This window comes from Bombina bombina, chromosome 6, assembly GCF_027579735.1.
Source record: "Bombina bombina isolate aBomBom1 chromosome 6, aBomBom1.pri, whole genome shotgun sequence".
Classification (NCBI taxonomy): domain Eukaryota; kingdom Metazoa; phylum Chordata; class Amphibia; order Anura; family Bombinatoridae; genus Bombina; species Bombina bombina.
This window is the reverse complement of record NC_069504.1, coordinates 41761133-41786725: the sequence shown is the minus strand read 5'-3', so window position 1 is coordinate 41786725 and position 25593 is coordinate 41761133. Positions and strand designations below refer to the sequence as shown.

Genomic DNA, 25593 nt, shown 5'->3' with positions numbered 1-25593 from the left:
GAGGGAAGAGAAAGAGGGGGAGAGAGAAAGAGAGAGGGGGAGAGAGAAAGAGATGGGAGAGAGAGAGACAGAGGGGGGAGATAGAGAGAGAGAGAGAGAGAGAGAGAGAGAGAGAGAGAGAGAGAGAGAGAGAGAGAGGAGAGAGAGAGAGATAGAGGGGAAGAGAGAGAGAGGAGAGAAGAGAGAGAGAGGGGTGATAGAAAGAGGGGAAAGAGAGAGATGGGAGAGAGAGAGACAGGGGGGAGAGAGAGAAAGAGGAGAGAGAGATAGAGGGGAGGAGAGATGAGAGAAAGAGAGAGAGAGGGGGTGATAGAAAGAGGGGAGAGAGAGAGAGGTTGAGAGAGGGGAGAGAGAGAGGGGGAGAGAGAGAAAGGGGAGAGAGAGAGAGAGAGAGAGAGAGAGAGAGAGAGGGGGGAGAGAGGGAGAGAGAGAGACATCAGAGAGAGAGGAGAGAGAGAGAGAGAGAGGGGGAGAGAGAGAGAGAGGGGGGAGAGAGAGAGAGGGGAGAGAGAGGGGAGATGGAGTGAGAGAGGGGAGATGGAGAGAGAGAGGGGAGATGAAGAGAGAGAGAGAGGGGAGAGAGATATAGAAAGAGAGGGGAGATAGAGAGGGAGAGAGAGAGCGCAAAAGAGGGGGGGGGGGAGAGAGTGCAAAAGAGAGGGGGGAAAGAGAGAGCGCAAAAGAGAGGGGGGAAAGAGAGAGCGCAAAAGAGAGGGGGGAGAGAGAGAAAGCAAAAGAGAGTGGGAGGGAGAGAACACAAGGGGTGGGACCACTGTACTGCAAAAAATGGCCCGTGTGAACGGACTTTAGGACTAGTATATTTATAAGCAACTTCTATGTTTACAAAAATGGTTCTGTTATAATGTTATCACTTCTAGTATCATTAAGATGCATGTAACCTACTGCAGATACAACCGTAGACCACCTTGCGCAAGCCCCAGTCCACATTGCCTGCACTTGACTTGAGAATAATTTTAGTGTATGTGGTTTATGGGTGCATCTTCAGCAGGTCATACTCACCTTAAAGCAGGGGTCAGCAACATTGGCACCCCAGATGTTCTAGAACTACATTTTCCATGTTGCCCAGACACTATTTAGGCTGGCTGAATACCATGGGAAATGTAGTTCCAAAAACCTCTGGGGTGCCAAGCTTGTTGACCCCTGCCTTAAAGGGACATGAAACCCACATTTTTTTTCTTTCATGGTTCAGAAAGAGCATGCAATTTACTTATAGTATTTCCTACTCTTGTTATCTTTTGCTGAAAGGTTTCTATAAGTAAGCTCAGGAGCAGCAGGAACCTAGGTTCTAGCTGCTGATAGTGGTTGCACACATATACCGATTGTCATTGGCTAACCCATGTGTTCAATTAGACACCTGAAGTTCATTGCTGCTCTTTCAACAAATGATACCAAGAGAATTAAACAAATTTGATAATAGAAGTAAAATGGAAAGTTGTTTAAAATTGTAAGTTCTACCTAAATCAAGAAGTTGCAAATTTTTGGGCTTCATGTCCTTTTAACCCCTTAACGACCAATGACGTATGGGGTACATCCTGCAAAAAAATGCAGTTAATGACCAAGGACGTACCCCGTACGTCGTTGGTCTTTGAAAGCAGTTGAAGCGATCCTGATCACTTCCAACTGCTCTCATGTTATAGCAGTGATGCCTCGATATTGAGGCATCCTGCTATAACATTTTTTAGCTGTCCGATGCAGAGAGAGCCACCCTCTGGCCCTCTCTGCATCGGCCATCAATGGCCATGTTCGTTGGTGGGTGGGAGCTGATCCAGGGAGGCGGGTGGGCGGCCATTGGTGAGGAAGGGGGGCGGGATCGAGTGTGCGCGGGTGCGCGGGCGGGTGGGAACCCTACACTATGGAACAACTGTAAGGTGGTACTCGGTGGGAGAGAGGGTGGGAACATTACACATTTTAACGATCTGAGAGGGTGGGAGGTTGGGGGTTGAGGGGGGGGGCAGCTACACTACAGAAAATAGTATTTTTAAAATAATAAAATATTTTTTTTTTATAAAAAACATATTTGATTTCAAACTGGGTACTGGCAGACAGCTGCCAGTACCCAATATGGCGCATAAGAAGGCAGAGAGGGGGGTTAGAGAGCTGTTTGGGGGGGGATCAGGGAGGTTGGGGGCTAAGGGGGGATCCTACAGAGCAGAATTATTATTTATTTTTTATTTTTTTTTAAATCCCCCAAAAACTCTTATTTTAGTACTGGCAGACTTACTGCCAGTACTTAAGATGGCGGGGACGATTGTGAGGTGGGGGAGGGAAGAGAGCTGTTTGGGAGGGATCAGGGGGTGTGATGTGTCATGTGGGAGGTTGATACCTACACTAAAGCTAAAATTAACCCTGCAAGCTCCCTACAAGCTCCCTAATTAACCCCTTCACTGCTGAGCATAATACACGTGTGGTGCGCAGCGGCATTTAGCGGCCTTCTAAATGCTAAAAAGTAACGCTAAAGCCATATATGTCTACTATTTCTGAACAAAAGGGATCCAAGAGAAGCATTTACATCAATTTATGCCATAATTGCACAAGCTGTTTATAAATAATTTCAGTGGGAAACCTGAAGTTTGTTAAAAAATCTGTGAAAAGATTTCGCTTATGAAACTTCCCTGAAAAGAAGGGAGCTTTCCCCAATCTGTGGCCGGATGATTAAGGAGTGTCTCACTGCATTGGTTATTTACCCGGCTAGGCTGAAAGTAGTATTCCAGGGCCAGACGTATTTTTTTGATACTGCCCTAGAGGCAGAAAAGTTTTTGGCAGAAAAAGTGGTTAAGTAATTTAAGCTACCGGTCTAATTGTCTCATAGACTAAATTTAAGTTGTTTTGATGATATTATCAATACGTAACTGTTATTTGTATTCAGCGCTCTCCATTGTTTGTATTAATGTTCTTCAGGTGTCAACATTGACTAAACAATACAGTGGAGACAAGGGGTGCGGGGGAACAAAAAAATCCCCCCCCCCCTTTTTTTTTTTTTCTGTTTTCCTTAGAGGGGCACAGTAAGAAAAAGAGGTTAAACCATGTCTAATGTAAAAAGATTGACTTTATCTTCTTGGAATGTTGGAGGGGTCTCAACTCCAATGAAGCGAAAGCTGATAATCTCTCAGTTAAAGAAACTTAATTCAGATATCGCATTTATACAAGAGACACACTTAAATGCAGAAGAATCTGCAAAGCTAAAGTTTTCATGGGTAGGTGAAGTGTTTTTTACGCCAAGCATAGGCAGAAAGAGGGGTGTAGCCATCCTGTTGGGTAAAAAAAAAACCTGCGAAATTTTATCAGAATATAGAGATCCCGAAAGCCGAATACTGATTCTAAAAATTAGAATGGCTGGCTCCATTCTTACGCTATGTAACCTATACGCCCCGAATAACTTTGAAAAAAGCTTTTGGGAATTACTCCAAACTAAAATATTACAAATAGGTGAGGGTTACATAATCATGGCAGGGGATTTTAATATGACCCCTAAGGCCCAGATAGATAGGCACAGGCAAAAATCCATTAAAACCATGGCCAAAAGGGACAAGCTTGAAGGTAAAATGTTTAAAACCTTATTTAAAAACCTAGCCCTGAGAGACATTTGGAGAATTCGCAACCCAGACCATAGGGAGTTTACATGTAAGGCTAAGAGTGTAAGATCCTTCTCCAGAATTGACCTATTCCTAGTAAGTGAGAATTTGACGAGAATTTTGGCTATATCAAAGATAATGCAAATCACTGTGTCGGATCATGCTCCGATTATACTAAAAATACCATTAAAAGAAAAAAGGTCTACTACACGACGATTTTTTTCCCCTAAATTTTTAATAAAAAATATAAAATTGAAGTCTTTGTTGACTGCTAGAATTAATGAATTTTTTAATCTAAATGCTGATACTGTCAATGACCCAAATATATTGTGGGAAGCTGGTAAGGCCATAATGAGGGGAGAAATTATCGCTTATATGGCGGATTATAAGCGGAAATCGGCTCTTCAGGAGAACGAAGCTCTGAGTGCACTTACTAACAGTTATAGTAAATATTTATCCCAACCAACATCAATAAACTGGAGGAGGTACGCCTCTGCTAAGAGAGAGAGAGATAATCTCCTATTACATGTTGCAATCCAAGAGGATTACAAAATGAGAGCGAAATTTTACAGGTACGGGAATAAGGCAGGGAAATTATTGGCAAATTTAGTTAAGAACGCACAGGGAAGCTCTACTATCGACTCACTCTCAGAACAAGGAACCTTACTTCAAAATTTGAGAGAAATTATGGAGGCTTTTTTCACCTACTATAGAGATCTCTATTCACATAGACAAACAGACGAAGTAGTCTCAGAGCTTTTCTGGGAAGGACTTGACCATCCAGTTTTAAAGGAGGAAGCCATGAGTAAAATTAATGCCCCCATCACTGACCAAGAAATTATCTTGGCAATTAAAGAAGCTCGCTTGAATAAATCACCTGGCCCAGACTCTCTCCCTAACGAGTTTTACAAGCTCCTTTCTCCAATTATAACACCTTATCTAAGAAAAATGTTTAATCACTTCTTTATCGATAATCAACCCATCCCTATGTCTTTTACAGCATCTATAACAACATTAATTGTGAAACCAGGGAAAGACCCATTGAATAAAGAGTCATACAGACCTATAGCATTACTTAACTCGGATTACAAGTTATTAACATCAATTTTAGCTAAAAGACTCCAAAAAGTGATAGGGGATCTTATTAATAAGGATCAGGCAGGTTTCATATCTAGGCGTAATCTGGCAGCTAAGATAAGAGAATTATGCTTGGTTCTGGATTATTTCTATAATTGCCCAGAAACCATTAACCAAAACCAATCTGACATAGCAATTGTTGCATTAGACGCAGAAAAAGCGTTCGACTCGGTTTTTCACCAACACATTATCAATTCCTTGCTGTGATTTGGTTTTAAAGATAATTTTCCTCTTTTTATTAACAACCTTTGTACCAAGTCCACAACTAGATTGATTGTTAACAAATTAGAATCCAATCCAATTAACTTACAAAGGGGCACAAGGCAGGGATGTCCCCTGTCACCACTTTTATTTGATTTAGCGATTGAGCCATTGGCCCTTAGAATTAGACAGAGGATTCAAGGGATAAAGATCGGTTTAGTGGAACCAAAAGTTGCCTTATACGCTGACGATGTGCTAATTTATATGTCTAACACAGCAGTCAATATCCCAAGATTGATTTCGATAACTAATGCATTTGGCTCTTTCTCAGGCTATAAATTGAATGTTTCTAAGTCTGAGCTATTGTGGGTAAGGAAGAATGAGGCTTCAATTGACAAGATACCTTTCAGGGAAGTGTCGACTCATCTTAAATATTTAGGGATCCATATTTCTTTAAACCCACAAGAATGGTATAACCTGAATATGTCCCCTATTTTAGCCAAAATTAAAGAATATATGATAAACTGGCAAAATCTTCCATTATCCTTGTCGGGGCGTATTGCTCTTTTTAAGATGGTCTTACTACCTAAAATTCTTTATCCTCTTCAAAATATTCCAGTGATTCTAAAAGTTAGAGATTGGAAGAGCCTAAATAGGGCCCTGCGATATTTTATCTGTAAATGTAAGAGACCTCGAATTTCTCTAAACAAACTCCACCTTCCGAAAAGGTATGGTGGAATGGCTCTCCCAGATCTTAATAAATATAACCTGGTTTTCCTTTCATGCATTGCAATAGACTGGATCCTTAACAAGGATTATTTTACTAATAATAGCCTGGAGAGAAGCATTATATTTCCTTATAACCCCTCAGCTTTAATTCATTGTCCGACACAATTAATTCCCAAAAACGTGAGGGCTATTCAATCAATATTCACGGTCATACAAGCATGGAAAAAATTAGGTCGCAAGCTGAACATTGATTTAACAATTCCAAGGTTTCAAGGCCTATGTGGAAATCCAGAATTCCAGGAAGGTATTCAAGCACAAGTATTTCAAACTTGGCAGAGAAAGGGTCTCCTTTTTATGTCCCAACTTATAGACCAAGGCTCTGCCTCGGTCAAAACCTTTGAAATGTTGAAACAGGAATTTGATATAAGCAACAAAGATTTCTTTGCTTATATCCAAGCCAGACACTACCTAGCTTCATTAATACGGAAATTCGGTTGGTCTTGGTCTTGGGGGAAATTAGATAATTGGCCCACCCTGGCTAAAAATGAATTATCTTCTATATCGTGTTGGTATGATCTGCTGATTAGCCAAGATGGAGCACTTAATCTTCAGCAGATAACTCAAAAGTGGAACCTATTAGAACCAGATTTAGTTATCGAGGCAGAACAGGTGGAAAAATCTATAGCCACTGTAGCCCAATCTACACTATCTACAAACTGGAGGGAATCACACATTAAGCTACTTTATAGAACATATTACACCCCGCTTAAAGGGTTTAAATGGCACAATTATAATTTTAATGTTTGTCCTAAGTGTTCCTTTCCGGCTGCGGACATAGTCCATATGATATGGTCTTGCCCGAGGATTAGGCAATTATGGAAAAAGGTAGAATTTTGGCTAATTAACACATTGAAGCTTCCGACTCTCTCTCTCTCACTGGCAGGGGTGGTATTCCTGGTAGAACCCTCAGTAAGCTCGGATCAAAAAAAAATTAGGAATGGGGCAATTCTGGCAAAGAGGAATTTAATTTTTGGAAAGTGGAGAGACCCCTCAACGCCTAGTATTCAGGAAATCAAAAATTTCATGAAAAAGCAATGTATTATTGAGCAAATGGATGTATCTCTAACTTCGGAAAAGGAGGTAACTTCATTTTTCAAAAAATGGTCGGCCTTCATTAAAATATTTACTCCAGAAGAAATAAATCAATTAATATACCCCTTTAGATACTCTGAAATAGTTATATTAGGACTATGGTAATAGCTAGCTCCTGAATATTTTATATGCCTATTCTAAGTTCTCCCCCTTCCCTCTCTCCTCTCCAAGGGGAAGAAGGGAGCGAAAAAGAAAAAAAAAAATCCCCCCCCCCTTTTTTTTTCTCTCTCTCTTTTTACTCTCCTTTCCCCCGCACCCCTCCCCTTATTCAGGTCAAAATGGCTCTGTTATGTAGACTCTATCTGTTATCTATTCTGAAGATATAAGTTGCAGAATATTATTGATAAATAATGGAAAAATAAGAGGCTTTGATTATTGTTTTGCTCTGGCATGTCTCTGATAGATTATGAATGATACAGGATTAATGATCGCCAGTTTTTTATTGTAATTGCTTTTGGTTTTCCTTTTTTTGATTGTATTTTTTTTGTATTGCCGAGCTAACATTATTACTGTATACAATTGTGCTTTACTTTGCCTCAATAAAAATAATTCAAAAAAAAAAAAAAAAATCTGTGAAAAGGTGAACTTTTTTTTTATTTGATCACATTTGGCGGTGAAATGGTGGCATGAAATATACCAAAATGGGCCTAGATCAATACTTTGGGTTGTCTACTACATTATACTAAAGCTAAAATTAACCCTACAAGCTCCCTAATTAACCCCTTCAATGCTGGGCATTATACACGTGTGGTGCGCAACGGCATTTAGCTGCCTTCTAATTACCAAAAAGCAAAGCCAAAGCCATATATGTCTGCTATTTCTGAACAAAGGGGATCCCAGAGAAGCTTTTACAACTATTTATGCCATAATTACACAAGCTGTTTGTAAATTATTTCAGTGAGAAACCTAAAATTGGGAAAAATGTAATGCTTTATTTTTATTTGTTTGCATTTGGTGGTGAAATGGTGGCATGAAATATACCAAAATAGGCCTAGATCAATACTTTGGGTTGTCTACTACATTATACTAAAGCTAAAATTAACCCTACAAGCTCCCCACAAGCTCCCTAATTAACCCCTTCAATGCTGGGCATAATACACGTTTGGTGCGCAGTGGCATTTAGCGGCCTTCTAAATACCAAAAAGCAATGCCAAAGCCATATATGTCTGCTATTTCTGAACAAAGGGGATCCCAGAGAAGCATTTACGACCATTTATGCCATAATTGCACAAGTTGTTTGTAAATAATTTCAGTGAGAAACCTAAAGTTTGTGAAACAATTTGGTAGTGAAATGGTGGCATGAAATATACCAAAATGGGCCTAGATCAATACTTTGGGATGTCTTCTAAAAAAAATATATACATGTCAAGGGATATTCAGGGATTCCTGAAAGATATCAGTGTCCCAATGTAAGTAGCGCTAATTTTGAAAAAAAGTGGTTTGGAAATAGCAAAGTGCTACTTGTATTTATTTCCCTATAACTTGCAAAAAAAGCAAAGAACATGTAAACATTGGGTATTTCTAAACTCAGGACAAAATTTAGAAACTATTTAGCATGGGTGTTTTTTGGTGGTTGTAGATGTGTAACAGATTTTGGGGTTCAAAATTAGAAAAAGTGTGTTTTTTTCCATTTTTTCCTCATATTTTATAATTATTTTTTATAGTAAATTATAAGATATGATGAAAATAATGGTATCTTTAGAAAGTCCATTTAATGGCGAGAAAAACGGTATATAATATGTGTGGGTACAGTAAATGAGTAAGAGGAAAATTACAGCTAAACACAAACACTGCAGAAATGTAAAAATTGCCTTGGTCCCAAACGGACAGAAAATGGAAAAGTGCTGTGGTCCTTAAGGGGTTAAGGGATATAACATCAGTATCTTAAGAGAAAAATTTGTTGCATTCTATAATGTAAATATCTTTGTAACTGTATTTCAACTTAACTGCTGCATATTTCAAATATTGTTTTGTGCCTTTAAATAGCAATTAGAAAAATTAAAATTCATGGCATTTGTATCATAATACAAAACAAAGTCCCTGGCTGAGCAAACAGCAGCCATAAGTATATAAACCATGCAATAAAAAAGTGCACAAAGCCCGACAAATAAATTATACACTAAACATTCACAGATCTTCACTCTATTCAATCAACACAGCTCAGATTTGTCTGACTAATGATTGACCTTTCTGGCACAAATTGTGGAAGCTATTAGAATTTTATTGCAGTAGATATTGTTTGATATCACTACACTAGCCAGCTGTTCACTAACTTACATCAAAAGCCTGAAAACAAAATTATAACGTTCAATATTTAAATGTGTGTCTAATTTACTGTACCCTTATGATAACTGTGATTAAACTTCTCAGCAGACGGAAATGATAAGGAGCTAATGAGACGGTCAGAAAGAAGAAAACGACAACTGAAAAGTATATTTCCAGGTAAATGTCAGGATATAAATGACTTAACCCCAGATCTGCTGGGTGTTTGTCTTTGGGATGGGTTAAACGTGCAAAAATGTTTGTTAAAAAAATAAAGTGCTCTAAATTGTCTTTTAAAGGATGTGCCTGTAATACCAACAAAGGATTTAGTTGTCCTCAGAGTTTGCTACAATAGATAATGAGTAGGTACTAAATCAAGCTTTGCCTAAGTAGAACCTGGCTGGTGATTTGTGGTGTGATACTGCCGATTGGCTCATCAGAACAGAGCTCACAGCGTAAAGAAGTAGTTAGATTTGCATTTACAAATATGGTGGCAGGGCTTCACAGATGATGACCACAGTGTTGCTGCCATCATATTTATACAGGAAGTACATATCTTCTGGTGTAGACTAACCAAGGTTGAAGGATGTTTCACAGTACACTTTTTCCTAAGTAGGGCTAGCTCAGTTTTTGCTGATTGCAAACAGCCAAAAGGGTGCTGTGAAATGGGGGTGGGGCTGTTCTACTGCAGCCTTTGCCCAGGGGCCCAGAAACATCTAGTTAAACCCCTACTCTCCATATATTCTGCTTCATAGTGAGACTTAAACATATACTGTAGCTATCTAGGGTCAGTAATGCAAAATCTACACACTCAATAAATTAGAGCATACCATTCTTTTCATCAAAATATTTCATTCATATAGTTGAATTTAATTTAAATAAAATTGTCTTTTTTCCCCCAGATCCATGTATACTCCCAATGGATGAAGGTTTCTGCTCCAAATACATCTTGCAGTGGTATTACAACCTGGAAGCTGATGACTGTCGGCCTTTTGTTTATGGAGGTTGCGGAGGGAACAGTAATCGATTTAAAACTCAAAAGAAATGCGAGCGGAGATGTAACAGCAGGACAGGTGATGTCAGCAAGCAGTAAAGCAAAATGTGTCTGACAAGCTTTATAATACAAGTGTACTGCTATAGAGGGTGCGAAACGAACGCAACAAAAGTTGCGTTATTTCACCTTCCATAGAGCTGCCATTACGAGTTTTTGAAAAGCCGCCTTGTGCGTGCAATATGGTTGCGTTAAGCTCCATAACGCACAAAATACAGGCGCTGCTTTGACATGCTCGTGCATGCTTTCCCCATAGACATCAATGGGGAGAAAGTGTTAGAAAAAAACTTAACACCTACAATAGCGGAATGAAAAGCTCCGTAACACAACCCCATTGATGTCTATGGGGAAAAAAATGTTACGTTTAAACCTAACACCCATGTCTAAACACCCCTAATCTGCTGACCCCAACATCACTGACACCTACATAAAGTTATTAACCCCAAATCTGCCGCCACCAAAATAAATCTATTAACCCCTAATCTGCCGCTCCTGATATTGAGGCCACTATACTAAAGTTACTAACCCCTATTCCCATGCACCCCAACATCGCCCACACTATAATAAAGATATTAACCCCTATTCCGCTGCTCCCTGACATCACCGCCACTAAATAAAGTTATTAAACCCTAAACCTCTGGCCTTCTACATCACTGCCACTAAATAAACCTATTAATCCCTAAACTGACAGCCCCCCACATCGCAAAAAAACTAAATTCAACTATTAACCCCTAAACCTAACAACCCCCTAACTTTAAATTAAAATTACAAGATTCCTATCTTAAAATAAATAAAACCTTACCTGTGAAATTAAAAAACCTAAGTTTAAACTATAAATTAAACTAACATTACTATTATACTAAACTTAAAAAAACTATCAATTAAATAAATTAAATTACTCATTAAAAAAACTAACACTACTAAAAAATTAAATCTACAGTTACAAAAAATTAAAAATACTAAATTACAAAAAATTAAAAAATACTAAATTACAAAAAATAACAAATGAAAAACAATTACACCTAATCTAATAGCCCTGTCAAAATAAAAAAACCTAGCCTACAATAAACTACCAATAGCCCTTAAAAGGGCCTTTTGTAGGGCATTGCCCTAAAGAAATCAGCTCTTTCCCCTAAAAATAAAATACAAAGAGCCCCCAACAGTAATACCCACCACCAACCCCCAAAAATAAAAAACCTAACTCTAAAAAAAAACCTAAGCTACCCATTGCCCTGAAAAGGGCATTTGTATGGGTATTGCCCTTAAAAGGACATTTAGATCTTTTAAGACAAGCCCAAACCCTAATCCAAAAAATAAACCCACCCCAAAAAAGTTTTGAAAAACCTAACACTAACCCTCGACGATCCACTTACAGTTTCTGTAGTCCATCCTCATCCAGGCGGCGAGAAGTCATCATACAGGCGGCGAGGTCTTCATTTATCCAGGCAGCATCTTCTATCTTCATCCCAGTGGAGCGGCTCCATCCTAAAGACATCTGGCGAGGAGCATCCTCTTCATAAGAATTTTCAATGCAAGGGAGCCTTTTCAAAATGGTGTCCCTTGCATTCCTATTGGCTGATTTGATTTTTGAAATTCAAATCAGCCAATAGAATGAGAGCTACTGAAATCCTATTGGCTGTTCAAATCAGCCAATAGGATGAGAGCTACTGAAATTCTATTGGCTATTTAAATCGGAGGATGCTCCGCGCCGGATGTCTTCAGGATAGACCTGCTTCTTGTTAGTTTAGATATACATTTGTAAAGAAACATTAAATGCAACATTTAGTGCTAGATAACAAGATGAGGGCTAAATTATCCCATTTGATAATTAACCAGCCATTACAAGTGGCTGGTTATTGCTACCACAAGCTCACGGTAGCAATTAGCGCTTATGAAATTAACCAGAGATCAGATCTCTGCAGAACCTTGCTGCTATATTAGTTTCATGTATGTTTAAACAACTTTAAACTGTTTAAAAAAATAAATAACTAAATAAATTGAACTAACGTTTCAATCATTACTAGGTGCTAATAGTGCTAGACTAATATTAACCCAGCTTTGGAAATCTTCCTAGCTACCAACCCGATAAATAAGGGTTCAAAAAACAGATAGCCGCTTTCTCCTAGAAGACTTTGGTTTTTATAGGCTAAACAAACTCTCCCTATTTGCTGATATCAAATTCTATTTGGAGTCATTACACCGACCCAATTAATAGCTCATTACACTGACCAACCCAATTAACATCTCAACTAATAGATCACAAAGGTATCTACTCCACCAACCCCCCCATCCAAATCATGTCATATTGCTGCCTAATTCCCACCCTCCCCGCCAACCCTTGTTCCTCTGAACCCCTAGAGATCCATATATAAACAGTGATACATTTGAATATTTGAACAAACCTACTTTTTATGTTAGTAAACAGACTCTGTAATCCCGCAGCGCCAGAAAAAAATTAAAAAAACAAACTTTATTGGAAAAAAAGTTTAAAAAGTCATCTAGATAACATGTAAAAACATGTAAAAATACATAATGCAATTGTAGGCCTGCAACGAGGTTTAGAACAAACAGCCAAACAAGTCTCAGCCCTTGTTTACTGGCATAACCTGTGTTCCCACCTACTAGCTCTATATAAAGGCTTAGTATTCTGACAATTACAAGCACCTGTTCTTTGTTAACCCTTTAAAAAAAGGGTTTCAAGTTACATATCTCTCTAAGTAAAGACAATAAAGTTTTGATCCAAAAGATCATATGATATGTATAAATAAGAGTACTAAAATGTATAAATGCATCCTTGTTTGAAATCAGAAATTGCTATATATGAAAAGAAACTGGGATAAGACTTATAGTCATACATTAAACTATATATAAACTTCCTGTTTAATGTAAAAAATAAAAGAACTCAGAATTTTCAAAAGAACAAATCAACATCCATGATCGAGTTCAGACCAGAGGGGTGTTTTGTTTGAAGATTAAAGATTAAAAACACCTCCCTCTGGTCCAAACGTCTCACCCTATCTCCCCCTCTTCTATGTCTAGGGACATGATCAATACTCTGTACTGTCAACAGGAAATCATTAGAATTGTGTTCCTGCCTAAAATATTTTGCTATATAGGGAGTCCTATCAGGACTCCCTATATCTTTCAGATGTTGTAATACTCTATCTCGTAGGACACGTTTCGTGCGCCCTACGTATTGTTTTTGCACCCCTGACACGTTAATAAGTAGATTACATGTGTTGGTGTTACATGTAATTCCAAAGCGTATATCAAATTCTTTGTTTGTACTGCTTGATTTAAATTTGGTCCCTTGTTCAATGTGAGTGCAAGTTTTACAAGTGTTGCCATTGCACTTATTGCAGCCTATTCTTCTGGTGAGCCATGTCTGATTATTATTCTAAGGTAGCATTGAAGGAACCAATATGCTTCTCATAGTTTTTGCTCTAAAGGCAGAAAAATGGCAACCTTCAGCAATAATCTTCTTAAGTTTGGCATTTGGTAAGCAGCTACGTACAATGCCATATATTTCTTCTGTTATGTGTGATCAGTCCACGGGTCATCATTACTTCTGGGATATAACTCCTCCCCAACAGGAAATGCAAGAGGATTCACCCAGCAGAGCTGCATATAGCTCCTCCCCTCTACGTCAGTCCCAGTCATTCTCTTGCACCCAACGACTAGATAGGATGTGTGAGAGGACTATGGTGATTATACTTAGTTTTTATGACTTCAATCAAAAGTTTGTTATTTTACAATAGCACCGGAGCGTGTTATTACTTCTCTGGCAGAGTTTGAAGAAGAATCTACCAGAGTTTTTTTACTATGATTTTAACCGGAGTAGTTAAGATCATATTGCTGTTCTCGGCCATCTGAGGGAGGTAAAAGCTTCAGATCAGGGGACAGCGGGCAGATGAATCTGCATTGAGGTATGTAGCAGTTTTTATTTTCTGAATGGAATTGATGAGAAAATCCTGCCATACCGTTATAATGACATGTATGTATACACTTCAGTATTCTGGGGATGGTATTTCACCGGAACTACTTTGTTAAAGGTCACTAATCCTTTTAATAAGTATTTATCATGTTAAACGTTTTTGCTGGAATGTAGAATCGTTTACATTGCTGAGGTACTGAGTGAATAAATATTTGGGCATTATTTTCCACTTGGCAGTTGTTTGCTTTTAATTGTGACAGTTTCGTTTCTCTTCACTGCTGTGTATGAGAGGGAGGGGCCGTTTTTGGCGCTCTTTACTACGCATCAAAAATTTCCAGTCAGCTACTCTTATATTTCCTGCATGATCCGGTTCATCTCTGACAGATCTCAGGGGTCTTCAAACTTCTTTCGAGGGAGGTATATTCTCTCAGCAGAGCTGTGAGAATTTTATATTGACTGTGAATAAAAACGTTGCTCTGTAATTTTTATGTCAAATTTAATTATTGTTATTTTACTAATGGGAACAAACCTTTGCTAAAAGTTGTGTTGTTTTAAAGTTTGATGCTATAACTGTTTTTCAGTTCATTATCTCAACTGTCATTTAATCGTTTAGTACCTCCTTGAGGCACAGTACGTTTTTGCTAAAAAAGATTATAACCAGGTTGCAAGTTATTGCTAGTGTGTTAAACATGTCTGACTCAGAGGAAGATATCTGTGTCATTTGTTCCAATGCCAAGGTGGAGCCCAATAGAAATTTATGTACTAACTGTATTGATGCTACTTTAAATAAAAGTCAATCTGTACAATGTGAACAAATTTCACCAAACTGCGAGGGGAGAGTTATGCCGACTAACTCGCCTCACGCGGCAGTACCTGCATCTCCCGCCCGGGAGGTGCGTGATATTATGGCGCCTAGTACATCTGGGCGGCCATTACAGATAACATTACATGATATGGCTACTGTTATGACTGAAGTTTTGTCTAAATTACCAGAACTAAGAGGCAAGCGTGATCACTCTGGGGTGAGAACAGAGTGCGCTGACAATACTAGGGCCATGTCTGATACTGCGTCACAGCTTGCAGAGCATGAGGACGGAGAGCTTCATTCTGTGGGTGACGGTTCTGATCCAAACAGATTGGATTCAGATATTTCAAATTTTAAATTTAAATTGGAGAACCTCCGTGTATTACTAGGGGAGGTCTTAGCAGCTCTCAATGATTGTAACACCGTTGCAATACCAGAGAAACTGTGTAGGTTGGATAAATACTTTGCGGTACCGGCGAGTACTGACGTTTTTCCTATACCTAAGAGATTAACTGAAATTGTTACTAAGGAGTGGGATAGACCCGGTGTGCCGTTCTCACCCCCTCCAATATTTAGAAAGATGTTTCCAATAGACGCCACCACGCGGGACTTATGGCAAACGGTCCCTAAGGTGGAGGGAGCAGTTTCTACTTTAGCTAAGCGTACCACTATCCCGGTGGAGGATAGCTGTGCTTTTTCAGATCCAATGGATAAAAAATTAGAGGGTTACCTTAAGAAAATGTTTGTTCAACAAGGTTTTATATTGCAACCCCTTGCATGTATCGCGCCGATTACGGCTGCGGCAGCATTTTGGATTGAGTCTCTGGAAGAGAACCTTAGTTCATCTACGCTAGACGACATTATGGACAGGCTCCGAGTCCTTAAACTAGCTAATTCATTCATTTCGGAGGCCGTAGTACATTTAACCAAACTTACGGCTAAGAACTCAGGATTCGCCATACAGGCACGTAGGGCGCTGTGGCTAAAATCCTGGTCAGCTGATGTTACTTCTAAGTCCAAATTACTTAATATACCTTTCAAGGGGCAGTCTTTATTTGGGCCCGGTTTGAAAGAAATTATCGCTGACATTACAGGAGGTAAGGGCCACGCCCTACCTCAAGACAAAGCCAAAGCTAAGGCTAGACAGTCTAATTTTCGTCCCTTTCGGAATTTCAAAACAGGAGCAGCATCAACCTCCACTGCACCAAAACAGGAAGGAGCTGTTGCTCGTTACAGGCAAGGCTGGAAGCCTAACCAGTCCTGGAACAAGGGCAAACAGGCCAGGAAACCTGCTGCTGCCCCAAAGACAGCATGAACCGAGAGCCCCCGATCCGGGACCGGATCTAGTGGGGGGCAGACTTTCTCTCTTCGCCCAGGCCTGGGCAAGAGATGTTCAGGATCCCTGGGCGCTAGAGATCATATCTCAGGGATACCTTCTAGACTTCAAATTATCTCCCCCAAGAGGGAGATTTCATCTGTCAAGGTTGTCAACAAACCAGATAAAGAAAGAAGCGTTTCTACGCTGTGTACAAGATCTGTTATTAATGGGAGTGATCCATCCGGTTCCGCGGTCGGAACAAGGACAAGGGTTCTACTCAAACCTGTTTGTGGTTCCCAAAAAAGAGGGAACTTTCAGGCCAATCTTAGATTTAAAGATTCTAAACAAATTCCTAAGAGTTCCATCGTTCAAAATGGAAACTATTCGGAAAATCTTACCCATGATCCAAAAGGGTCAGTACATGACCACAGTGGATTTAAAAGATGCTTACCTTCACATACCGATTCACAAAGATCATCACCGGTACCTACGGTTTGCCTTCCTAGACAGGCACTACCAGTTTGTAGCTCTTCCATTCGGATTGGCTACGGCCCCAAGAATCTTCACAAAGGTTCTGGGTGCCCTTCTGGCGGTACTAAGACCGCGAGGGATTTCGGTAGCTCCGTACCTAGACGACATTCTAATACAAGCTTCAAGCTTTCAAACTGCCAAGTCTCATACAGAGTTAGTTCTGGCATTTCTAAGGTCGCATGGATGGAAAGTGAACGAAAAGAAGAGTTCTCTTTTTCCTCTCACAAGGGTTCCATTCTTGGGGACTCTTATAGATTCTGTAGAAATGAAGATTTACCTGATAGAAGACAGGTTAACAAAGCTTCAAGATGCATGCCGTGTCCTTCATTCCATTCAACACCCGTCAGTAGCTCAATGCATGGAGGTGATCGGCTTAATGGTAGCGGCAATGGACATAGTACCTTTTGCACGCCTACACCTCAGACCGCTGCAATTGTGCATGCTAAGTCAGTGGAATGGGGATTACTCAGATTTGTCCCCTACTCTGAATCTGAATCAAGAGACCAGAAATTCTCTTCTATGGTGGCTTTATCGGCCACACCTGTCCAGGGGGATGCCATTCAGCAGGCCAGACTGGACAATTGTAACAACAGACGCCAGCCTACTAGGTTGGGGCGCTGTCTGGAATTCTCTGAAGGCTCAGGGATTATGGAATCAGGAGGAGACTCTCCTTCCAATAAACATTCTGGAATTGAGAGCAGTTCTCAATGCCCTTCTGGCTTGGCCCCAATTAACAACTCGGGGGTTCATCAGGTTTCAGTCGGACAATATCACGACTGTAGCTTACATCAACCATCAGGGAGGGACAAGAAGCTCCCTAGCAATGATGGAAGTATCAAAGATAATTCGCTGGGCAGAGTCTCACTCTTGCCACCTGTCAGCAATCCACATCCCGGGAGTGGAGAACTGGGAGGCGGATTTCTTGAGTCGCCAGACTTTTCATCCGGGAGAGTGGGAACTTCATCCGGAGGTCTTTGCCCAAATACTTCGACGTTGGGGCAAACCAGAGATAGATCTCATGGCGTCTCGCCAGAACGCCAAACTTCCTCACTACGGGTCCAGATCCAGGGATCCGGGAGCGGTTCTGATAGATGCTTTGACAGCACCTTGGAACTTCGGGATGGCTTATGTGTTTCCACCCTTCCCGCTGCTTCCTTGATTGATTGCCAAAATCAAACAGGAGAGAGCATCAGTGATTCTAATAGCGCCTGCATGGCCACGCAGGACTTGGTATGCAGATCTAGTGGACATGTCATCCTGTCCGCCTTGGTCTCTACCTCTACGACAGGACCTTCTGATACAGGGTCCATTCAAACATCAAAATCTAACTTCTCTGAAACTGACTGCTTGGAAATTGAACGCTTGATTTTATCAAAGCGTGGTTTTTCTGAGTCGGTTATTGATACCCTGATACAGGCTAGGAAGCCTGTTACCAGAAAGATTTACCATAAAATATGGCGTAAATACCTATACTGGTGCGAATCCAAACGTTACTCCTGGAGTAAGGTTAGGATCACTAGAATATTGTCCTTTCTACAAGAAGGTTTAGAAAAGGGTTTATCAGCTAGTTCATTAAAGGGACAGATTTCAGCTCTGTCCATCTTGTTACACAGGCGTCTGTCAGAAAATCCAGACGTCCAGGCTTTTTGTCAGGCTTTAGCTAGGATCAAGCCTGTGTTTAAAGCTGTTGCTCCGCCATGGAGTTTAAACTTAGTTCTTAGCGTTTTACAGGGTGTTCCGTTTGAACCCCTTCATTCCATTGATATAAAATTGTTATCTTGGAAAGTTCTCTTTTTAATGGCTATTTCCTCGGCTCGAAGAGTCTCTGAGTTATCAGCATTACATTGTGATTCTCCTTATCTGATTTTTCACTCAGACAAGGTAGTTCTGCGTACTAAACCTGGGTTCTTACCTAAGGTAGTCACTAACAGGAATATCAATCAAGAGATTGTTGTTCCATCCTTGTGTCCAAATCCTTCTTCAAAGAAGGAACGTCTTCTACACAATCTGGATGTAGTTCGTGCCCTCAAGTTCTACTTGCAGGCAACTAAAGATTTTCGCCAAACTTCTTCCCTGTTTGTCGTTTATTCTGGACAGAGGAGAGGTCAAAAAGCTTCTGCTACCTCTCTCTCTTTTTGGCTTCGTAGCATAATACGTTTAGCCTATGAGACTGCTGGACAGCAGCCTCCTGAAAGAATTACAGCTCACTCCACTAGAGCTGTGGCTTCCACTTGGGCCTTTAAGAATGAGGCCTCTGTTGAACAGATTTGCAAGGCTGCAACTTGGTCTTCGCTTCATACTTTTTCCAAATTTTACAAATTTGACACTTTTGCTTCTTCGGAGGCTATTTTTGGGAGAAAGGTTTTTCAGGCAGTGGTTCCTTCTGTATAATGAGCCTGCCTATCCCTCCCGTCATCCGTGTACTTTTGCTTTGGTATTGGTATCCCAGAAGTAATGATGACCCGTGGACTGATCACACATAACAGAAGAAAACATAATTTATGCTTACCTGATAAATTCCTTTCTTCTGTTGTGTGATCAGTCCACGGCCCGCCCTGTTTTTAAGGCAGGTAAATATCTTTTAAATTATACTCCAGTCACCACTTCACCCTTGGTTACTCCTTTCTCGTTGATTCTTGGTCGAATGACTGGGACTGACGTAGAGGGGAGGAGCTATATGCAGCTCTGCTGGGTGAATCCTCTTGCATTTCCTGTTGGGGAGGAGTTATATCCCAGAAGTAATGATGACCCGTGGACTGATCACACAACAGAAGAAAGGAATTTATCAGGTAAGCATAAATTATGTTTTTTGTGTAATCCTTACTATAACTAGTAATGAAAGTTGGCTTGACACCTAATCTTTGTTCTGATTGTTTCTTCTTATCTTTATGTATTAGATCCTCCCTACTCATTGTGTCCACTTTAGATTTGGTTTCATTCAAAAGATTGACATTATATCCACAAGCTTTTAATCTCTGATTGGTATATGTGGCATGTAATCGGTATTTATGCTCTGTTGTGCAATTTCATTTAGTTCTAACTAATTGTCCATATGGAATGGATTCAATGGTGTGTCTGTGGTGACAAGATGTGGAGTGCAACATTGTGTTTCCTGCTGTACTTTTTCTATAGAGTTAAATCTCAATGGAGTGTGTTTCAATACAAGAGGTTAAAGTGACATCCAAAAAATTAATATTGTTGACATTCTCAGTCATAGTGAATTGAAGGTTAAATTTGTTACAGTTAGCATACTCAAGAAACCGAAAAACAGATTGTTGGTCTCCATCCCACACTAACATCAAGTCGTCAATGTACCTACCAAATTAAACAATATTCTCCCGAAAATGGATTATTGTCTCCAAAGATGTGGCACCACTCCCAGAATCCCATATAGAGATTAGCATAGGAAGGTGCGAATTTCACCCCAGCGTCTCTAGAGATAATACTTGCCCTCAAACATAAAAAAATTATATGAAAGAACATACTCAACCGCAGTGTAAAGAAATTGATTGATGAAAAAATCATACGTTGTATGATTGCTTAGAAAAAGGTGTAATGCCTCCAATCCCGACTCATGGGGAATGGAGGTATAAAGGGAAGTTACATCTAAAGTGACAAATCTGTAGGTGTCACACCAAGTCAAATGTTTAATTTGTTCAATGAATGCTGTAGTGTCCTTAAAATAACCAAATGAGTCGACAACTCATAGGTTGCTAAAAGGTATCCTCCAGATCAGAAATTCTTTCATTCAATGAACAGATGCCTGCCACAATTGGACGGCCAGAGGCTGTTGTGGGTCTTTGTGCAGCTAAGGAAAGTGATGTAATATAGGCACAGAAGGATTTTTAGGCAATAGATACTCCACCACCTTTTCAGAAACTACCCCATCCAATTTGGCTTTGTAAACAACATCTGTTAATATCTTTCTGAATGTGTCAGTGGGATCTGATGAAAGCGGTTGATATACATCGATATTAGCAAGTTGCCTAGTGGCTTCTGTTAGATAATCATTTTTATTTAAAACCACCGTATTACCGCCTTTATCAGATTCCCTGATCACAATACTCTGATTATTTTTAAGTGTCTGAATTGCTTTCCTTTCCTGAGTAGTCAAATTATTACCCTTATAAGTGTTGGTAATTTTTTTTTTTTTTTGTATAATTCAATGAGTTGAGTCTGTTGGAATACCTGCAAATTCTGACCCCTACTATATATAGGGTAAAAATAACTTTTTTTCTTTAAATCTACTCATATCAATATCTCTCTCAGAGGGACCAAATCTAGTTGTTTGTGTGCAGTTATTTTTGTTTATGAGTTCCTGCATATCCGTCATAGCAGCATAATCATTAAAATTAAAACTGGGAATAGGCTGCACACAAACAATTTCATTATTTTCATCATCATTGATACGTTCATTATAATCTTTAGAAAAATGTTTCTTCAAAGTTAAGTCCCTAACAAACCTATTAACATCCAATATAGTAGAGAACAAATTGAAATTACAACTGGGAGCAAAACTTAAACTCCTTTGCAAAAGAGAAATTTCTTGTTCACTAAGGATTCTAGAAGATAGGGGTGTAGGGATATTTAGTACAGAAATGGGTTCCCTGACTAATATGGAATTACTAGCTTGCTGTGGTAATGTCTCCTGATCTGAAGTGTCATATTCATATTCCGTTTCACTGAATGTGACTTTTTTTATCTTGTTTGGACCTTGAATTTTTATGTTACCTATTATTGTATTTTTAATGTATAATCATTCAATTGAAACTGACATTTATTGGTACAAGTTTCTGTGGAATATTTGCTTGCACTGTCACATACCTGCTCGGGACACAATGGACTTTTTTTATTCCCACTTGAACTGATGTTTACCTCCTATACGTCACAATGGAAACTATCAAACATCATTGCTGTTCTTTTTATTTAATGTCACAGGTGTCTGTATAGTTAAAATTAAATTTAAAAAAAAAAGACATCATTGGTTTGAGCACATTTGTGACTAAATATGTCGCACAACTGCATTAGACAAAAAACAAGTCAGTAAGCATAAGTCAAATATGTTTAATATGTTTCTCTTGTCTTCCAGAATCATCTCCGGGAAGGTGATAGTATTTTATGATTATTCTCTGTTTACATATGAAAAAAATTGGGCATATGCATCATTCTGTCTGTCATGGAAACAGAGATATCCTGCAAATTGTTAGGGCAGAAGTGATTCAATATCTAAGTATGATTTATGTGATCATATGCCAAGAAAACAAAGGACAAAATGACAATGTTCAAAACCCTCAGGAAACCTTGAGTATTTACCACATAAAGTGCAGTTCTACATATTATGTGTTATGATATATGTTTAGCTGTTTATATTTGAAGTTTGTAATATTTGTTATTGTATTTTTGTTATCACTCTGTTAACTGAGATTGATTTTGAATTTCGATTTCAGGAAGATGAAGACATTGTGACAATTATATAATAAGATTATGTGTTATTCACATACAGCAATATAAGATAAATACACCTTCCCTGAAATACCATTACATGGAATAATAAAAAAAAATTAGAATGTTAAAAAAAAAAAATCTTTCTCAAACATAATAAATCAAACAGTAGTGTATAGATATTACTATATGTAAAAAGTTAAAACATTTCAAATTGATTTGACAGTTTCAAGAATTATTTCAAATTTTATTGTATGAATTAAAAAGATGTTATAAATGTCATGTGACGTGTTCCGATGTGTCTAATGTTTGCGCTATTCAGTTGGATTTATATAATGACAACTAATTTGAAATTGTGAGACAAATCATAAAAAAACTGCCTGTTGTCAGCCCCAACTATGTTTCTGTATCTATGTGTTAAAATAAATTTAAATCAACATTTTATTTAAATAATTAGTTGTGTATTTTTTCATATAGCTGTAGATGTAAACTTTTTTGGAAATTATTATTATATTATCTTATTAGTACATAAGATCTCACAACCTAATTAGGAATAAGGACATTTTACTGACATACAATGGTGATTGGGTTGATGCATTTTGGGGAAGATGTGTGCCTAAATGCCAGAAATAAATGCTATAAAATGAGAACTATGGAAACTGCCTCTAAAAGACCATTTGGCAGATGAGATGACAGGAAACCCAAAATGATTCATATAGAGCTTACATTTGTAAACAACTTTCCAACTTGCACTGTGTTGTGTAAATACTTTTGTTTTGTAATGTTTCTCATGGGTTTTGCACCCAGGCTTGGCTGGGGTAAACTGAGTCCCTGAATGCTGTGCAGCTGTCTGTGAGTGCTGGTAAACAAACAGGGCGGTGAGTTTTTAAGGGTCATGGATGCGTACCCAGTCCAGTTTGAGAGTGCAGTCCATTTCCGTGTTTTTTATGTGCCTAGCAAAATCACAAAGGGCCTGGGTCACCCTTTTCTGTATCTCATTGTGTGACTGTAGGTTAGGGACCAAGGGAGGAAGAGTCCTTGACTTGGTCCTGGGCCTATCACCATTTGGCCAAATTTTGTAACTAGCTGTTTTGTGTCTAATCATACCCGCTCCTACAAGTCTCACTCTCACCTTCTGTCACTCTCACTCTCTCACTACTGCTTGCTGCTGGTGTCATCTCTCCTGTCTCTAATCATACCCGCTCCTACAAGTCTCACTCTCACCTTCTGTCACTCTCACTCTCTCACTACTGCTTGCTGCTGGTGTCATCTCTCCTGTCTCTAATCATACCCGCTCCTACAAGTCTCACTCTCACCTTCTGTCACTCTCACTCTCTCACTACTGCTTGCTGCTGGTGTCATCTCTCCTGTCTCTAATCATACACGCTCCTACACGTCTCAATCTCACCTTCTGTCACTCTCACTACTGCTTGCTGCTGGTGTCATCTCTCCTGTCTCTAATCATACACGCTCCTACACGTCTCAATCTCACCTTCTGTCACTCTCACTCTCTCACTACTGCTTGCTGCTGGTGTCATCTCTCCTGTCTCTAATCATACCCGCTCCTACACGTCTCACTCTCAACGTCTTTCACTCTCACTACTGCTTGCTGCTGGTGTCATCTCTCCTGTCTCTAATCATACACGCTCCTACACGTCTCAATCTCACCTTCTGTCACTCTCACTCTCTCACTACTGCTTGCTGCTGGTGTCATCTCTCCTGTCTCTAATCATACCCGCTTCTACACGTCTCACTCTCAACGTCTGTCACTCTCACTCTCTCACTACTGCTTGCTGCTGGTGTCATCTCTCCTGTCTCTAATCATACCCGCTCCTACACGTCTCACTCTCACCTTCTGTCACTCTCACTCTCTCACTACTGCTTGCTGCTGGTGTCATCTCTCCTGTCTCTAATCATACCCGCTCCTACACGTCTCACTCTAACCTTCTGTCACTCTCACTCTCTCACTACTGCTTGCTGCTGGTGTCATCTCTCCTGTCTCTAATCATACCCGCTCCTACACGTCTCACTCTAACCTTCAGTCACTCTCACTCTCTCACTACTGCTTGCTGCTGGTGTCATCTCTCATGTCTCTAATCATACCCGCTCCTACACGTCTCACTCTCACCTTCTGTCACTCTCACTCTCTCACTACTGCTTGCTGCTGGTGTCATCTCTCCTGTCTCTAATCATACCCGCTGCTACAAGTCTCACTCTCACTTTCTGTCACTCTCACTACTGCTTGCTGCTGGTGTCATCTCTTCTGTCTCTAATCATACCCGCTCCTACACATCTCACTCTCACCTTCTGTCACTCTCACTACTGCTTGCTGCTGGTGTCATCTCTCCTGTCTCTAATCATACCCGCTCCTACAAGTCTCACTCTCACCTTCTGTCACTCTCACTCTCTCACTACTGCTTGCTGCTGGTGTCATCTCTCCTGTCTCTAATCATACCCGCTTCTACACGTCTCACTCTCAACTTCTGTCACTCTCACTCTCTCACTACTGCTTGCTGCTGGTGTCATCTCTCCTGTCTCTAATCATACCCGCTCCTACAAGTCTCACTCTTACCTCCTGTCACTCTCACTCTCTCACTACTGCTTGCTGCTGGTGTCATCTCTCCTGTCTCTAATCATACCCGCTCCTACAAGTCTCACTCTCACCTTCTGTCACTCTCACTCTCTCACTACTGCTTGCTGCTGGTGTCATCTCTCCTGTCTCTAATCATACCCGCTCCTACACGTCTCACTCTCACCTTCTGTCACTCTCACTCTCTCACTACTGCTTGCTGCTGGTGTCATCTCTCCTGTCTCTAATCATACCCGCTCCTACACGTCTCACTCTCACCTTCTGTCACTCTCACTCTCTCACTACTGCTTTCTGCTGGTGTCATCTCTCCTGTCTCTAATCATGCCCGCTCCTACACGTCTCACTCTCACCTTCTGTCACTCTCACTCTCTCACTACTGCTTGCTGCTGGTGTCATCTCTCCTGTCTCTAATCATACCCGCTCCTACACGTCTCACTCTCACCTTCTGTCACTCTCACTCTCTCACTACTGCTTTCTGCTGGTGTCATCTCTCCTGTCTCTAATCATACCCGCTCCTACACGTCTCACTCTCACCTTCTGTCACTCTCACTCTCTCACTACTGCTTGCTGCTGGTGTCATCTCTCCTGTCTCTAATCATACCCGCTCCTACACGTCTCACTCTAACCTTCTGTCACTCTCACTCTCTCACTACTGCTTGCTGCTGGTGTCATCTCTCCTGTCTCTAATCATACCCGCTCCTACACGTCTCACTCTCACCTTCTGTCACTCTCACTCTCTCACTACTGCTTGCTGCTGGTGTCATCTCTCCTGTCTCTAATCATACCCGCTCCTACACGTCTCACTCTAACCTTCTGTCACTCTCACTCTCTCACTACTGCTTGCTGCT

At 40.1% G+C, this 25593-nt stretch overlaps 1 protein-coding gene across 2 annotated transcripts in view; it reads left to right on the top strand.

Moving 5' to 3' along the window:
* The window catches only part of LOC128662577 (kunitz-type serine protease inhibitor 2-like), a 69267-nt gene extending 46659 nt beyond the window's left edge, over window positions 1-22608 (top strand). Inside the window, exons 3-5 of one of the 2 annotated variants that reach the window (XM_053716388.1) lie at window positions 9186-9254; window positions 9977-10147; window positions 21803-22608. In XM_053716388.1, coding sequence (XP_053572363.1) covers window positions 9206-9254; window positions 9977-10147; window positions 21803-21822 — 240 coding nt within the window. In that variant the 5' untranslated portion in view covers window positions 9186-9205 and the 3' untranslated portion in view covers window positions 21823-22608. Of the gene's footprint in view, window positions 1-9182; window positions 9255-9976; window positions 10148-21802 lie in introns of both variants that reach the window. The other variant, XM_053716387.1, reaches the window with a different exon arrangement.
* Window positions 22609-25593: the final 2985 nt, after the last annotated feature.